Genomic DNA, 18,895 nt, shown 5'->3' with positions numbered 1-18,895 from the left:
TTGTTGCTGATTTTCGCAAATGCACTTTTGTTGCCATTAGTTGTTGGTGGGATTTTTTGCTGCTATGTTAATGTTGTTATTGTTGTTGTTAGAAGTATTATAATTACTGTGACAGGATTGGAGTGCGAAATTCATTTTAACTCGCTTTCTTCTGGCTTCGTCGCATGCGGAGGCTTGTGCTTTCTACACAGTTGTTGTTTTTCTTTTTGTTTCTCATTGTTGTTGTTGGTGTTTTGCTTGCCATACCGTGGTTGTCGTTGCTTAATTTTATGAATATTACTGTGGTTTCTCAAATAGGTTTCTTTCCAGCATGTTGTTGTTGGTGTTTTAATAGTTGTTGTAGAACTTCTGACTTTCACTAGCGCTAAACTCATTGCCTTGACAACTGCTAATAGCAGAAATATGTTTCAGGTATGTGTTGTTGTTGCAACTAATGTTGTAATTGTTGTTGTTTTTGGTGGGATTATTTTGTTGTAGTCGTTTCGCTACTTGCTTTGTTTTTACTTTTAAGTGTGTTGTAATAAATATATTTATTATAATAACCAAGCGGGCTGCAAAGCTCAAGGGTTGTAGAACGGTTCTAACCGGTACCAGTCTGCACGGTACATCGATTCGCGACACATCTAGATACAACTATTTATATGAATTAGGATGATCAGAAAGTCAATAGAAAATCTTAACTGTATTATCCTGCTTACCCAATTCTTCCATTCAAATTAGAATTCTTCGAAGAAAGAAACACAATGAACACGACAATCTCTCTCTTAACTCCAAGGAAATTGGTATTTCACCGATTTTAGATTATCGGCAGCATTCTTCCTCTTAAGCTCTATATTTTCATAGATACTTTGAGGGAAGATTATTTCCACTGCATACTTAGTATACCGACTATGTCTACAAGCTTGTCAACAATTAATCAAATTTTCCTTACAATTGTAATAAGTATCAGCTGAAATGGCATTCAGTGCCGTCAGCGAATGGCTTTCAATGGCTTCGCGTTCCCGGAAGCGAATTGTTCACTGTTAGAAACAGAAACAAGTCACAGAAAGCCAAGTCTGGCGCCTACGGTGGCTGAGTATTAAGTTACGTTTCGTATTTGATAAAAAAAAGTCAGTCACTATTATCTTGGAATGTGACGTCTCACTAGAATGATGAAAAATCTATAAACTCCCACAAAAGCGGTCGTTTATGACAAATTGCTTCATGTAGACACTTCAAACGAGCCAAATAAAAAGTATTCCGTATTGAACGTTTGACTTTGTGAACTGAGTTCGTGGTGAAGCGCACAATCGTAACCAAAGAACACGATGAGCATCACAATGACTTTTGACCGATTCTTACGTCATTTTATTCGTTTCGACTAATATTTGGAGCGCCATTCATTGGATTTTCAGACAGTTTCGACGACATATTCATAAGCCCGTTAGTAATTAAGCGTTCGATGAATACAGTCTTCAGCCCCATTGTCAAGTATCACTTTTGTGATCTCTACACGATGTCATTTTCTGCAAATAATGGAGGATTATTGATACGAGCATTTACAGGCTTCACATCCAAAACATTAACCGCTATATGTTGAGTCATTCCGTAAGTGCTGTTGAGATCTTCTGCTATCTCGCTGATGCCCACAGGATGATGTTTAAACACTGTTATGGTTATTAACAGAGGTGGATCCATAGCTTGCATGAGACAAGTTTCGATGACTTCGCGACTCTCATTTAATGATCCATATCACTGAAATAATTATACGCCTGAGAAATTCGAAGCCACAAAACTTTTATGTAACATTTTTTAAGGCTCCGTAAACGTGAAACAAAAAATAACAATCAAACTCTTTGTAAAATGTTTTCGAGGTAAAAATTGCCAGACAAACTGTTCGCTTCGTAAATAAAGAGCTGTGAAGCATACTAATTGACATATTGAGATCAAACTTAGTGGGATTTAGTTAGAACGGCGCTTTTTTAAGCTAGTCCGTGACGAATTTGATCATTTGTATTAGTTATTCAGAATTTGGACTATGAAATCAGACCACTCATTTCGTCTAAAGCTCTGCAAGGTGATAAGTTATTGGAACGGTGTCTTTTCTACTCAACACATACTCGTATACGTACCCAGAAGGAGAATTCATGCTATTTACATTCATTACAGGGCGATGTAAAAATGTATTTTTTAATAGCTTGTGTATTCTTCCACAAATAATCCGAACTGCTATAATACATTCCAGGAGCTACCCGCGCCTGCTCGGAGCTTTTTAACTACAAAATACTTAAACTACGACTTCGAAGTTGTGCCGCAAGCAAGTAAAAATATTAAATACGCCAAAACCGCTTGCTGCTTATGACCCGAGCATCCTGCCACATTTTACTATGCAGCGCACCAGGGTAGGAGTGCATGGAGGTGTGGACGAAGTGAAGCGAAAGCGAATATAAAGTAATAATGTTAACGACAGCAAAAAATTTACAATATGAAAATAACAACAAAAACTAACAACAACAACAACAAGACCACATGTATGCGGCATGAGCTATGAACAATAAAGGCGATAACTGTAAACACTGTTGCAACGGCTGGCGTCGAACGCGTTGAAGGACACAATGCGCTGTGGGGCGACGGGGACGGGCAAGGGTGCGAATGAAGTAGAGGATCAGGAAAAACAGCCTGAAATTACACGGACGAAAGCTGCACACCACAAACAACAAAAACAACATGTTGCAAGCATAAAAGCAGCCATAGGAGTATATGAAATAGTTAGAGCGGCTAAAGTAGCCGGCAACTAGCAAGAAAATGGTGGCTACTAAAATTACAACAACAATGAAGCACATCAAAATCGAAGGCAACAACAACAAATAAAACCCATGACAGCAAATTACTGGAATAGTAACAGCGGCCAGCGTAATAAGTTTGCGGCATAACGACAACAACAATAACGATAGAGGCATCAGGGAGCATGAGTAACACAACAAAAACAGGGGGCAGAACGGGAATAAAAAATTTAGCAAAATTCCGAAAGCAAAAGCAATCAAGTATAATAAGCCAAAATAGAAGCAAAACGCAGGGTGAGAGCGGCTATGGACGCAAGGGCGCTGATGAGGGGGGTAACGAGCCGAGGAGCATGCACACGGCGAGGCGAAGAGGAAGCGCTGTGAGTTGATTGTGCTGGCGTTGGCGCAACGGTCAACAATAGCAACAATAACAACAAAAGCGGCTTAAATCGAAATAGCTAGGAAATAAATTTTATAGCAACAACAATAATAACAATTCAATAACAACAAAAAAATTGCAGAACAACAACAATGAGACAGTAACGGCGCAGCAGCTGCAATACTAATAATAATAACGCCGCTGGCGTATAACAACAGCATAATAAGCAACAACAAAAAGTCTGCCAACAACAACAACAACACCAACAAACCCAAAATAATACAAACCGAAATAAGAGCGGGGAAAACAACAGCAACAACAGCAACATGCTGTAAAGCTAATGCTATGTGAAAGCAATGATTGCGCACACTACACGGCAACAAAAACAATAATAACAACATAACAACAAGGCAGGAAATACAATAGAATGAGCGCACACTCCAACGCCAAAGGCATACAGCCTGTCAATATGTGTCTGTCAAATTTTGGCCGTCTGTACGGTCAGTCATTCATATTTGTTGAAGTAACAATGCTTTGAGGTATACATTTAGGCGCTTACACTTTATGCTCATCAAAATGCCGTCGAAATATTAATTTCACGAGTGAACAAACAGAGAGAACGATTTAAGCATAAGCACAGAAACAACAACTACAAAAACAACAACAACAAAATCGCCAACTGCACAGTTGTATTGTAACAATGGGCAAAGTTTGTTAGAGCGAGAGTCGCGAGTGGCAACATTTAAGAGGTGCTTCAATATGAACGTACAGCTCCAAACACACACACATAAAAACTCATACACACACACACACAAATGCTTATAGCACGTAAATCGCAATAGTGAATGGAGTTAGTGGTAATAAGAAAGTCAGGAGCAATGTAGGTGCTTGGCGGCTGAGAAAGAAAGTGAGAGAGCGCCAGCGAGGAAAGAGAGTAGGGAGAAATGGGCATTTTGAAGTTTTGGAGTTGTCCAAACTGTGCCAAGATACAGTGGCTAAATGCCACTGCGCAACTCTTGTATACAAGCGAGAGCCCAAAGCGTCTTATGTTGCGAGAGCGCGACTAAATTACCTGAGAGCGCAATTCATGCATATCAATTGCGATAAGTGAATAAATTTTGACGAAAACTTTATAAGAAACTTGACTTAAATTGCACAAACGAGAGAGACGCTCTCTCTCCCAGAGAGATAGATTTGAGAGCGCGTCGTTAATACCGTTAATAAACGAAGTACAAAAATCGAATGTTCGTCACTTTTCGTAACAAAAAAGAAAGAGCATGACAGGTGTCAACTTCGGCGCTCTCCCTCGCCGCAAAAAGAAACTCACTGTGGCAAGTAAGTGTCGAGAATTTGTAGCTGACTTCCGGCAGTAACAGCGCGCCAACTGACGACTGATTGGAGAGCTCAACTTGCGCTCCTATCGTGTATTCAATTACTCAGTCACTAACACACACAAATATACACATAGATTTATATACATATACTTACCACCAACAACAACACAACTGCAGCAGTTAACATTATTGTGCAGCATCAGCAACACCGCAATAGCAACCATAACAACAACAACAACAATAACAATATTATGTGTTAAGTTCGTCAACAATTTCGTACACTCGCCGCTGGCATTGTGTGGCAAGCAAGCAACCGGCTACTGTGTGGCATGTTGCATTGCCAGCAAAGTCACACACATACACAGATACACATGAATTTTTTCACATACATTCGCACGTGTCTTTATATTAAATGCCGTTGTTGTTGGTGTTGTTGTTGTTGGAAATACTTTGATGTTTTTCATTAAGCGCTGTCATCTGTCTGTGCGTATGTGTGGGTGTGTTTGTATTTGTGTCATTCATAATATGATTTCTGTGGTATTTTTGCTCTGCATTTCCCAGAGGTATTTTTACACTATTTTAGTGAAAATCTAATTTGAATTATTTTTTCGTCTACATTCTACATATCTATTCACACACACATACATACATATGTATATACATACATGGATATGAATGCAAACAGATTAAAGCAAGAAAGGAAGGTTTAAGTATGATTTGTTACCGAGTATTGTACTTTTGGTTAAATGTGGTCCAAAAGGCCCTGAAATAGTGAATTTCACTTAGTGATAGACGGTACCACGCTCATTGTCCATTATCGTAATCGGTTCCTGTGAATTAATCTTTGTCATTTTTGAAGTAAATTTTACTGCTTCTAACCTATCTTCTGTCGAGAGCTATCCATCAACGCTAGTTTCAGGCTTTCAGAACTCTATAGCATCCTTTAAGGTGAGATGGTTGCCAACAAAGCAGCTCCAAAAGCGCAGCCTACTTCAGAGAGGAGTGCATTCACTCCGATAGCCGTTCAGACGGCTGGCTTTGTGCTCGCTGCATGTGTGCTTAAAACTAGTTTTGCCAGACTGCGTTTATAATGTAGCGAGACATACGCCTTCAAAGAACATAGAGAAGTGGGCGAATGTGGATCTTAAGAGCTTTTGTGTAACACAAGGCATTAATATCTGTCCAAATGAGATTATGTAAATTATTTGGTTAGTGAGTTATTGTACTTACAGTAATTCGTACTCTTCGAAGATATCATCCGTTTTCACACTGCCTCAGGAGGTGTCAAAAAGATGTGTCCTGACTAGGTTTAGATAATATAATATAATTTTCGAACAAATACCAAGATCGACAAATCACTCATCATCCCCGCCCTGCTATATATTGCAGAGGCATGGACGATGACAACCTAGACACCTCTAAGAAAGCCTCTCCAAAATCCTATGAGTTTCATCATTCATAATGATTTTTTTCATTGAGTTATAAAATTCATAAGAAATAAAAAATGTTCCCAAAAATAATCAAACTTTAACTGTTAATATTTTTTAAACAGTTGGGCTTACGAAAAAATCATAGGAGACCTTTTTGTAGAGCATTCAATCTCCTATAAAATCTAAGGAACAAGATATTTTTTCAAGTAGTTAGAAGCGAGATATAAATTTGTCTATCTGATAATAAGAAAAAAAAGAAAACTGTATGTAGGAGGACCTTCCCGTTACAATTAAGAACTCATATTTGGAGAGGCTTTCTGAGAGGTGTATAGGAACCTTTTTTTTCCGAGTAACAAACGAAAAAAATAAATTTTTTTTTTAATCACCCTAATATATATACTCGACATAAGATTTGTTAGAAAAACGAAAGTCATTATACAAAATCAGCCGGATGTTCGAAAACCCTGGTATTGCTTGTATGGGTGCTAGGTCAAGTTTTCGCCCAATTGTATTCATTTTAGGCACAATAATATACTGTTACCAGTAAAATACGTTCTGAAATTTTCATTGACATAACTCAAATACACTAACGGCAATATTCGTGCAAAGTTTAAACCCGTTATATTAATTGCTTCTTGATTTGCTTATTGGAAACTAAAAACTATGGGATTTCGCCATCGTCAAATTTTTAAACCAGCCCCTATAAAGCCTTGTCATACCAACCCGACAGAACATTTTTCCGTTTCTGGCGCATTTAATTATTGATTTATCGCGATTTTAGTAGTTTTAATTAGTACCGTTATATGGGGAGTGGTCGGAGTTTCATCGGTAGGAGTTCTTGTAATATTTGCGCCAGGCGAATTTGGTTGTTGTGTGAGATATGCACATTAAACATATTAGAGGGCGGGGCCACACACACTTTTTCAAAAAATTTTCCCACAGGCCCCTGACTACTGCAATCTCCTGTGCCAAATATATTATGAACTTTGTATCTGAATTTAGTACTTTGTTATTGCAATTTAGAGGTTTTCGGTTAATGGCGACTTGTGGGCGTGGCAGTGGTCCTAGATTCAAAAAGTCCAGTAAATTTTGGAAAGCACTAGGAGGAGCAGCATTATTAAAATGTATTTTGCTAAGTTAATTGCTATACCAAATATGAGCGCGATCTCCCAACCAGAATTTTGTCACAAATTTTGTATTTCTTACCACTTTTCTTTTACGTTTACGGCGACTCAGTTTTATCAAAAACACAAGCCCTCGAGTTGTATAAAGCCTTCAAAGACAGTCAATAGATCGTTAAAGACATGCCTCGTTCTAAGCGACCTTTGGCCTCTTTAACTGATGAAAATATTAAAAAAGTGAAGGATATGGTGCTTGAAAAAAAGAAGTGTTAGAGAGAGGCCAAGAAAACTCGACATCTCTGACGAGTCCGTGCAAACGATTTTGGTAAATATCTTGGGTATAAATTCCGTTCTTGCTCGACTCGTCCCGATAAAGCTGAATTTTTTTCAAACAGACTACCGTAAACAGGTCTCTTTGGACATGCTTAATCGTGCTAATTCCGATCCCACATTCATGGAGAGATTATAACTGCGGATGAGACATAGGTTTATGAGTTTGGCATGTAAAGAAGTGAACAACCATCGGAATGGTGGGTAAAAAACGAGTCGAAACCATAAAAAACACGCCAAAGCCGCATAAATATCAAAATAGTGCCAATTGTGTTTTTCGATATTCGTGGTTTGGTACCATGAATTTGATACGGAGGAACAGACGGTCAATAAAGAGTTCTACTTGGCCGTATTGAGGCGTTTGAATGGGAACATCCCTCGAAAACGGTCGGTATTGAGGAAGAACAATTCTTTTATTATACACAATGATAATGCAATACCGCATCGATTCACCATTGTGATCGAATTCATAGCCAACAACGCAATGAATACCATCGAGCAACAACCTTATTTACCAGATTTGGATCCGTTTAAATTTTTCTTGTTCCCAAACTGAAATTGCCGCTCCATGGAACCCGTTTTCAGTCGATCGCAGAGATTCGCTGAAGCAGCTGAAGGCCAACATAAAAAGAACTTATTTTGGGATTACTTTGAAGACAACGAAATAAGTATTGGTGAATAATTAAATACTTTGCATTTTATATACAATTTTCGGATACTTATTTGCCGCAATATATTTCAGAAATTTTGACAATTACAAAAAACCTCTTACATCCTGCCCTGCTAGGCAACTCTTTTATGCTTAAAATCTGCATTTCGCTGACTGTTTACTTGGACAAAGTTTTTTAACTGTGGCACGAATGTTAATCACACATTTCGCCGATACTCTGCTATTGAGTTGATCGCATCATTTTATAATATTGAAGGTGCAAAATACATATGCACATTTATTTGGTTACCTTGATGGCAATATTTATCTTTAACTACCATATATGTATATATATGTATGTATGTGTTAAGTGTAAATGTACGAACATATCTGGTGCTCGAGCAGCTCATTTTAGTTGCTCTTCAGTGCACCAAATCCTTAATCCCAGCAAAAAATCATAAGCTGCTAGGTGCATGCAATTACATTTACACTAATACATGTGCATACACGCCCTTGCATATTGGCCTGCTTCTAGACCAACAAACACACACATAAAACGCATACACACCTAAACGCACACATCCAAAAGCTAATCTCATATCAAAGTTTAGTTGCCTACCACACTCTCAGCACGGCGCAAGTACTTTAATTGAGAACATTTTGATGTCATAATTTTGAAGTATACTTTTAGGATGCTTAAATTACTTCAATCAACAATGGTCCGGCCACATGACCAGGACTCAGGACTGGCTGGGGCTAAAGCTGATGACGTGGGTGATTGTGATGGTGAGCGTGCGGGTGCGGGTGAGGGTGGCGCTGTTAAGCTTGTATGCCACAACACTGCAACTTTGCCAGCCAAAACATAACTCAGTCGTCTGTGATGCAACGTCGGGCACAGCAAACAAAGTTTTATGCAGAATTCCCTGCAATTTGGTGCAAGTTTTCTAGGTTAGCGGCAGTGATGCCCAACGAGAGTCGTTTGTTGGGGAGGCAAGAGGCTGCTCCCTCAAACGAAGGGTTGACAAAACAGGCATTAGGGGACGTTTAAGTATTTAAATGCTGAAATATGTTGCAAATATTAAGTGTACAACACACACTAACACATAAGCGCTTACACTACACACTCACATACACCCACACACACATCCACAAGTGCGGCTGAAGTTACTTTGCTGTATTTACACTGTAACCGAGTGGATAATTGCATTCTCGATGTCTCGGTCGCATGCGTGAACTTCATTGTGTGCGCGTGTGTGTGTGTGGGTGCGTGGGTGTAGATTTAATAACCGTTATGTGATAGCATTCTCACACACAAAGCGCTCGAATGCATGCCTACGGGGTACGCACAGGCAAACTAGTGCAGCGATTTTCAATTCGAATTTGCAGTGGCTCCGTTATGTGGAATCCAATTTCGAAGTTGTTTGATTGGAACCAAATTTATTCAAAGCAAAATAAACTGGCAGCCAAACAAATTTTGAAGGTAAACTGTTTCGATTTACTGCTGAATGTGGTTAGAAGTCGATGATATGTATGTCGAAGAGATAAAGCAGTTTTAGACGAACTTTTTGTGGATTTTCAATGATATTCGTATTCGTGTATTTTAAGAGTTTTTTATGTTAGCTTTGGTTTCCATGTTCTAACTACAATATGAGGACCGCACTTCGACTGCTGTACACAATGCTTTGTGCAGCTAAAAAAACAAATCTGTTTGCTTATAAGCCCTTCAGGTAACTAAGATGTTAGACGCTTTCAGAACCGCGGTGTTTTATCCTTATTTTAGTTCGAAAAAAGAGACAATCAAGAGGGCAGGGTTCAGATGTTTCCTTCGTCTCCTCGTACGAACAGCTTCTAGAATTCGCTTCCGGCAAGATTCTTAGGAGGATGGAGTCATGTGTAGAAGTTCACGTAAGTGAGAAAAGTTCTCTGATCGCCAATCACTTGGGAGTGACCAGAAATGATTATTTTACATATGGTTCAAGCAGCCCAAGACTTCTGGTATTTGACCCAGTATCCTCTGTGTAGGCTAAGAACGTCCGTTTGAAGGCGAGCTAAAGTGAGAAGACGACCTCCGCAGGGTTATGCGCTGGGTTTGGGACCCGCCACGTAAAAAGACGCACCAAATGAAAAATAACAACCAACCTCGAATGACAGGCCCCCGTTTTGATGACGACCATGGCAAACGAATTAAGGATTACGATTTGAGGGCATGCACCTGGAAAGTCCGGTCCCTTTATTGGGAAGATGCCGCTGCCCAGCTGGTTGATGTCCTCGTGAAAATAAAGATTGACAACACCACCGTCCAAGAAATGCGATGGACGGTACAAGGACTGAGGAAAGTAGGTCTTTGTGATATTTACTACACTGACCATATAAAGGAGCGCAAATTTGGTGTGGGATTCGTGATGGGAAAGAGACTCCGTCGGCGAGTACTATCATTTACCCCGGTGGATAAACATCTAGCCACAATCCGCATCAACGACGAAAGAGAAGGACGATGTGACCAAAGATGCCTTGATACCTATGAGAACGATGTCAAAATCGGGCTTGGCGACTTTAACACCAGGGTAAACAAGAAAAGTATCTTTGGTCCAACAGTTGGTAAATTCAACCTCCATGAGGAAACATCTCCAAATGGGTTGAGCCTGATCGTCTTCGCCGGATTCCGAAATATGTTTATCTGTAGTACTACAGTCCCTGGCCAAATTATTAGACGCACTATTGATTTTTATGCAAATATCAGCTATCAGTTATCTCTTTTCGGACTCAAATCTTCACATGATTCAACTTTTTTCTTAATACGTCACACACTAGCTTCAGACAGCTTCAATCTTCGTGAAATTTCACGGTTTGAAAACAGTTTTGTATTAATGAGAGCCTTGACTTCGGCTTTTTTGCGTGGTGAAATGTCCCCCACTTTACCCATCTTAAAAGATAAGAAAACGAAAAAAATCACGTTAATAACTTTTCTAAACAAAATAAACACCCGAGAAGTCAAAAGTCATGTTGCAAATACAAAAACGATACTGAAATACATCCACACTGTTAGTAATCACGCACGCAACCGGATCATGTTCAAACATGAATGCGACTTCTCGCTGTCATAACCCTACCTACCTACTATTGTTTATTATTGTTACGTCTTTTTTTGAAAATAAGTAAAGAATACTATTAGTCAAAAAGGTTTGGCTATAAAAATTAAGGTTTGTCTCATTATTTTACACTAAAAAGGCTATTAAAATAGGTAACTACGAAAAATCAGTGATGCGTCTAATAATTTGGCCAGGGACTGTATGTAGATTCCAGCATAGTAAAATCATGATAATGATAATGATAATGATAATGATAATGATAATGATAATGATAATGATAATGATAATGATAATGATAATGATAATGATAATGATAATGATAATGATAATGATAATGATAATGATAATGATAATGATAATGATAATGATAATGATAATGATAATGATAATGATAATGATAATGATAATGATAATGATAATGATAATGATAATGATAATGATAATGATAATGATAATGATAATGATAATGATAATGATAATGATAATGATAATGATAATGATAATGATAATGATAATGATAATGATAATGATAATGATAATGATAATGATAATGATAATGATAATGATAATGATAATGATAATGATAATGATAATGATAATAATAATGATAATGATAATGATAATGATAATGATAATGATAATGATAATGATAATGATATTGATAATGATAATGTACATAAATAAATTAAACAACATTGTTGTTGCTCGAAAGGATCCTTGGAATTATTTTCCAATTAAAAACAAATATTTCAACTTTGCTTTAACCGAAAACATATGTAGGTACACTTTACTGCAACAACAAATATATATATATATATGTATATGTGTACGCATATTATTTTACTTATGTATGTATGTATATGTACACGTCTACTTAAAGTTTATTTATTCATTGGCGTATTGTATTGCATAAACAAGTAAAAGTTTTCAAAGTCTATGTTATTCGTGTCAACTCTTAAATCTCACCTGCCACTTGGCAGCCCCGAAGGGATTTATTGTGCTCGCACCGACGCTTACCATTTACTTGCGCCCGCCGACAAAAGGTCGCCTTTAAAACTTTCTATGTCTTTTTATGTGGCATTTACAAGCATATTTATGCTGGTGTGCCTTTGTATGTGTGTGGTGGGTCACACATGTGTGTTGTTGCGTGTGGCATCTTGCGCGCAGCCCACAGCGCCTTTAGGCATTTTCAACTTGCGTGCTTTCGCACTCAAATGAACCTGCTCGGCCGCCGCCACATACACACACACACAAACGCACTTGTCATAAGATTCCGTTTGTCTTTTAGGAAAAGTGAGCTTTAGGCTATATTCTGTCATAAGTAAGTTTATTCGAGTTCAGGTGACGAAGGATTTGCACATTCCCGATGTGTGTGTGAAAGCTTGTGCATTATGGAATGTGTAAAGAATATTTCTCCGGTAATTCGTTGCGAGTGATGCTTGCCACTTGCGCAATATGCTGATGAAGTGTACAGTGTTGAAATAAGCAAGTATCAGATCGCTGGTGATGAAACTCGGAGGCATTTTTATTTTATGATTTTGAGAATATCGAGAGAGTTCTTTACTTCGCCATCAAGTATTTTTTTTTTATTTTCAACAGCCGCCAAAATTCCAACTCCTCCAAAAGATTATATGGAAAACAAAAAGCATAGCTTAACTAATAGGGAAATTGAAATACTAAGTAGTATTACAAAAACGATGCCTACGAAGGGAGTGCCAGGTTCATAGATCACCAGCCTCAATACAACTGTTGAAAGCGGCCACACATGCACTGACGAGAGCCCTCAGAAGGAACAGCGTGCGCTGTACCAGTATATTTAAAAGCATGGAACGATCGAGCAAGTATATAGGATCACATCCGAAATTCGAACAGCTTTTGAAAAACCGAATATTGCTCTGCAATATTTCTTGATGTCGCGCAGGCTTTTGATCGAGTATGGTTAGATGGCCTTATGTACAAAATTAAAACGCTACTCCCGCAAAACACCCACGAAGTGTTTAAGTCCTACCTTTGTGATCGAAATTTTGTAGTTCGATGTAACACCACTACAACTGAAGCCAAAACGATTGAAGCTAGTTTACCACAAGACAGTGTTCTTGGCCCAATGTTATATGTTTTATACACTACAGATATCCCAGTAAGCGACTGCTTGACTATGTCTACTCTTGCCGATGACACTGCAATAATCAGCCGCTCCAAGTGCTCAATTCATTCAAATGCGCTCCTAGGAAATCATATTGAAGGTGTGGCCAACTGGCTCGCAAACTAGAGGATAAAGATTAACAAGCAAAAATGTAAGCACATTACATTAAAGCAATCATGTTACTTACCTAGGGGTCCATCTGGATAGGCGACTTACTTGGCGAAACCACATAGAGGCTAAAAGGACTTACCTTTTTTTATTTTGCTCTGGCTTATTAAATCTCGCTCAGCCCCGAATCTGGAGTATAAAGTCATTATATACAACACTGTTTTAAAACCCATCTGGACCCATGGGTCTGAGCTGTGGGGCAACGCGAGTAGCAGCAACATTGAAATTCTTTGTCGTGCGCAATGAAAAATTCTTCGTACAATTACCGGAGCACCGTGGTATATCCGAAATGAGAACATCCAACGCGACTTAAGAATGCCAGACGTACGAACTGAAGTTGAGCAATGAAGCGCGAAATATGCATTGACTTTCGGTTCACCCAAACCAACCAGCAAGATCGCTATTGCGTGTGAACAGGAGCTCAAGATTACATAGAAACGACATACCAGCCCAGGCGTAATATATTTTAGGCCCAGTTTAAAAAATAATCACCCATGTAGGGTGTAAATTAAGTGAGTAGTATAAGATTCGCAAACTTATTGTTAGGCTCTTAAATAGGGTACATTCTATAAATAATAGTATAGTTAATAAAAAAAAAATTTCAACATATTTTTATTTCTATCAAATTTTATTATATATATCCAACTACCACTATAAAAGAAAAAGTTTGTAAGTGTTTATGTTTGTTACTTCTTCATGTCTAAATGGCTATGGTGGTTTTAATAATTCCACCCTCACTGCAGTGGTAGAAGTGTCAAGGTATTACAAGTGGAATGCGTCACGAAAATATTGGAAATATCGCCAGCAGGGTAGAATTTATACCATACAAATAACATACTCTGAGTGTACACAACAGTTGCTTCTTACTAGAATCCAAAATTCTACGAGTTTTCAAGCTGTAGATGTACAGGAAAAGGCCACTTTACGACAAGCATGTGGAGCCTCTTGGATGAAACGACGTACCACGTCAATTTGTGCCGCTCAATGACTACGCGGGACAACTCCTTGTGATTATGATAAACACCTGTGTTCCTCAAAGACAAAGTTCTCCGGAATAACCGCAACTATGTCAAGTGGTGGCAGAGCCGCACCAATTCCAAGATCAGTATTAGTCGGTCACGTTGCTCTATTGTAATGGTGGAAATTGATCGCGTGGGACGAATACATAATGTCGTACAAGTGTGCGCTTAAAGCACTGGCTTTTTAACTTGCAAGACATTCGGAACAATCGAATTTTGACGCATGCCTCAAAGCATTTCCTTTGAGGGCTAAGGTAATTCCCCCGACAGCCGGTTCTATGCACCGGAATTGAATCAGATCTTATCCGACCAAGGGTTATTTTTCGGCGATCTAACCCCGTTTGTGTTTGTCGTCATTGAAGCAATGCCTTGAAGCAGGGTTGCTCCGTATCCTCCTGACTCGCAAAACGGCCCCATCCAAACTCCACCTCGGTCAGATGCAACACATGAAATGGATGGAGCCATCTTAAGACCTGTTCTGTCCTTAAGACACATAGGGAGTGGATGCCTGCGCAATACTGCAACACAAGCCTCTACGGCTGTGCAATCTGCATATAATTCGCGTGCCGCGCCGCCACTCAACCCGAATGGCCAACAGAGTACCTCCACGGTCCCCAGGAGCTCAATCAGGCAACAACCTGAATAGAAAGAAAAGCTGGCTAACGTGGTTGTGCGAAAGACCTATCATGGCGCCCAAAAACGAATTGGTTGAAAAAATAAATAAAATGCTTCGATGAACTAAAATCTTTGTATGGCTATGAAGCACCATCCTATAGCACTGTGAAAAACTGGTACAACGAATTCAATCGTGGCCGACGCTCGCTCAAAGACGAATTCCGTGAAGGTCGTCCAAAAACAGCCGTGGTGCCAGAAAACATCGATGCCGTACGTGAACTGATAATGCAAGACCGTCATGTAACATACCTTCAGATAGAGGCATGCCTATGCATTTCTCCCACCAGCATACATTCGATATTGCATGAACACCTGGCCTTAAAAAAGGTTTGTTCTCGTTGGATCCCGCACAATTTGACAATCGCTCAAAAAAAGGCTCGTGCGGATTGGTGTAAAGAAATGCTGAAAAATACAATCGTGGTGCTTCAAAAGACGTTTATAAGATGGTCACAGGTGACGAATCATGGATCCATGCGTATGAGCCAGAAACAAAACAGCAATCGACCGTGTGCGTCTTCCAAGACGAGCCAAATCCAACGAAAAAAAAAATAGAAAAAAAAACATTTTCGTTGATAAATATGCCTATTTACATTATTAGGCCAGAAATATATATAGCAACCCTCGTATTTTCCCATAAGTTGACTCACAGTAAGTATGCCTGTCATACTGATGCGTAACCTGGACGCGCCCAGACTGTGCAACGGCACTAAGTTTCGGATTACAGAGCTAAGTCGGCACATCGATCAGGCCACCTTTCTTACCAGAGGGGCCAAAGGAGATTTATGATCATGGCCAAATAGTTATAAGATCTATCTCGTATATTATATCCGGATCGTTGAATATCTCAGGACTTGTTAGATAAGTATTCTATGTTCTACGAAATTGTTCAGCCGATAAAGTTTTGTATATCATAATCATATCTCTTGTGTTCCGCATTCATTCAAAATATCTTCATCATTTAAAGTGTGATTTATCAATTTATATTTATTTTTCTCATTTTGTACATATGTATTTAGAAAACAAATTTTAGAAAACACTCGTTATTAAAAAGGAAATAAGCTAAATGAACTGCTAGAAAAAAAAGAAATTAGTAATCTTATATAATAACGCTAACACCAGTGAGTAAACAATAAAGAGCGTCGTGTAGTGCAGCACTTTTAGTCTGAAAGAGACAAGAACAAAAAAAAAATAATAAAAATTTAATATTTAAAATATCATGTATCTAAAGCTCAAATTAATTACTAGAAAAGCTTCAAGTAATCTTCAAGAGAAAACAATTGTTGTCAAAATCGATTATTTCAAAAACGATAGCAAACAAAAATTTTTTTTTTATTTATTTCGGTATTTATTTAGCCGTCTATAATTAACACAATTCTTCCCAATTTCTCAAAACAATAAATATTAAGATTCAAACGAGGACCGAGACCTAGGTCGACATATAATAATTTCCAAGAAACTATTTGAAGAATATTTCATTACTTGTAAAATCGTATAAAAATCAGTTATTGCGATAAACATATGGGAAAATATATCTTTATCGAGGGAATTTATCGATAAACTATTGTCTAAAACTATATATCCCAAGACGGCCTATTATTTCGTACACAGTAAATATGAGATGAATGATAGATAATACCATTGAAAGAACCTTTTCAGTAACCTCTTAGAAATAAGTAGATTGCCCTTTATATTTCGATATTTGGCAAACCTGGTGCAATCTGGCAAATAACTACTCTATAGTAAAGTTTATACATACTCAGAAAATGTTGTGTTATTTGCAGTAACTAAAAAAAAACAACACGGTCAGAAATCCTCACTCATTTTCACAGGATCACTTAGATCATGGAGTCACCAAACCTAACTCTCAAACATATACCGGCGAAGGAGTTGTGGGTGGGAAGAAGTCGTTGGAGGAGAGGGGCGGTGCACTTCTTCACGGATCCGTCAAAGCTTGGCGGGAAAGTAGGTGGAGGGGTCTACTGTGAAGAGCTCTCTGTCAACTGCTGTCTCAGACTTCCTGACTATTGCAGTGTTGCAGCCATTAAAACAGCAGTAAATTTATTGCTCCAGCGTGCAGCCTCCTTCAAACAAGTGACCATCCACTCAGATAGCAGAGCAGCGATAATAAGCTTGAACTTATTAACATTGGGATCAGGATTGATCAAAGAGTGCATAACCAACCTCGCTATCAATAGCACCGAGTGTCTTTATAATAAGAATGTTATGGGTGCCAGACCACAGCGGAATCGCAGGAAATTGTAAAGCTGAAGAGCTAATAAGAAAGGCACTCTAAAACCGCTATCGGAAGTTTGGAAGCGGATCGGTGTTCCTTTGTCCTCTTACATATGTTCTACTACTAAATAGCTGAGCTTCGCGAGAGCTTAGTCAGCGCTGGGCCACCATCGATACATGCGCTGTTCCAAAAGCCTTTTGACCCGAGATCAATCGCAAGAGATCTAGTGATTTACTTTCCCTCAATAAGGCGAACCATTGACCTATTGATGCCCACCCAGTAAGGCTGGGAATTCTACCAGACGTCATCTGTAGAAGCTGTATGACAGAATATGAGGTAGAAAAAACTTAACACTTTCTTCTTGACTATCCCGCGTTTGGAAGGTCAAAAATGGTTAGGCACTTGGGGGCATATAACGTCAGACATCTCTCCGAGATGGCGGGAATGAAAATGAAACGACTATGCAAATATGTATTGGCTACTAAGCGTTTTGCTAATTTATAGTTCGAACACAGGAGTTCTTTTCTATATGACTTCTCATAGCACTACATATAGTAGTCCACGTGCGATCTTTGATCAGCCATCTAACCTAACAGTAACTAAAAATGTTCATCACGGCAAAAAAAAACGGAAATAAATCGCGAACATTTTAGCGCTATTATTTTCTACACATTTCGACGTGGATTATTACAGTAACAGTGTATCGTTGAACTCAATTCAATTTTCGGCGATAAAGCTCGATCAAGCACCAGTATTTGTCGATAGTACCTATGGTGAATCCAATCGAGGACCTATGTAGATCACTCCAAGACGATTTTCGTGGAGTTCGTAAGGAATCGGCTGTTATTCCGGAATCTGTTGGTGCTGTGTGCAAACTGATATTGCAAGATCGTCATGTGGTCAATCGTGAGATTGAGATTACTATTGCATTAACATTTGATTGTAGAAAAATATGTTTCCCGTCTGATCCCACACAATTTGTCGTTCGCACAAAAAGGCTCGTGGCGATTGGCCGAAAGAAATGTTAATGAAATACGACGTCTATCGCAACGTAATAGATGATGAATCTTGGATTTATGCTAATGAACCCGAAAATAAACAGCAACCGACTGTATGGTTGTTTCAAATTGAGCCGAATCCATCGAAAGTGCTTCGACAATTCATTCAAACGCATGTTAAAGTATATAGATCTTAATGGAGAATATTTTGAAAAACACTAAAGTGATTTTCGACGATTAATATTTGTTGTTGTTCCCTAATACCGAAGTATAAAAGGCAACCTACGTATTGAGGCATTCTCAATGAACTGATATACAAATTTTTTGACTCAGTTCATGGATGGAGCCAAAGCTAAATACCATATAAGTAACAACAGATATATTTAATTTCATAATGAAAGCAATTTAAATTAAGGATATCATGAAAAATTATCGATTTGCTAATAATAATATATCGATTGCGAAATTTTCCGATGAAATCGACCAAATTTTCGCTGTTATATTCTCTTTCACTCCCATTCTTCAAATCTTACGGGACAACTTTCCCAAACCGTGTTATATTTAT

General features: G+C 38.5%; 1 protein-coding gene across 3 annotated transcripts in view; it reads right to left on the bottom strand.

Annotated features, from left to right (window-relative positions):
• Positions 1-16,056: 16,056 nt before the first annotated feature.
• LOC105222720 (fatty acyl-CoA reductase wat) overlaps positions 16,057-18,895 on the bottom strand; it is a 129,727-nt gene continuing 126,888 nt past the window's right edge. For all 3 annotated transcript variants that reach the window (XM_011200156.4, XM_029548856.2, XM_029548855.2), the window contains one exon: positions 16,057-16,261. In XM_011200156.4, the coding sequence (XP_011198458.1) occupies positions 16,171-16,261 (91 nt within the window). In that variant the 3' untranslated portion in view covers positions 16,057-16,170. The remainder of the gene's footprint in view (positions 16,262-18,895) is intronic.

The sequence above is a fragment of the Bactrocera dorsalis genome, chromosome 2 (genome assembly GCF_023373825.1).
Source record: "Bactrocera dorsalis isolate Fly_Bdor chromosome 2, ASM2337382v1, whole genome shotgun sequence".
Lineage (NCBI taxonomy): Eukaryota > Metazoa > Arthropoda > Insecta > Diptera > Tephritidae > Bactrocera > Bactrocera dorsalis.
Note: the sequence above shows the minus strand (reverse complement) of the source record. Positions and strands in the feature narration are given on the sequence as shown.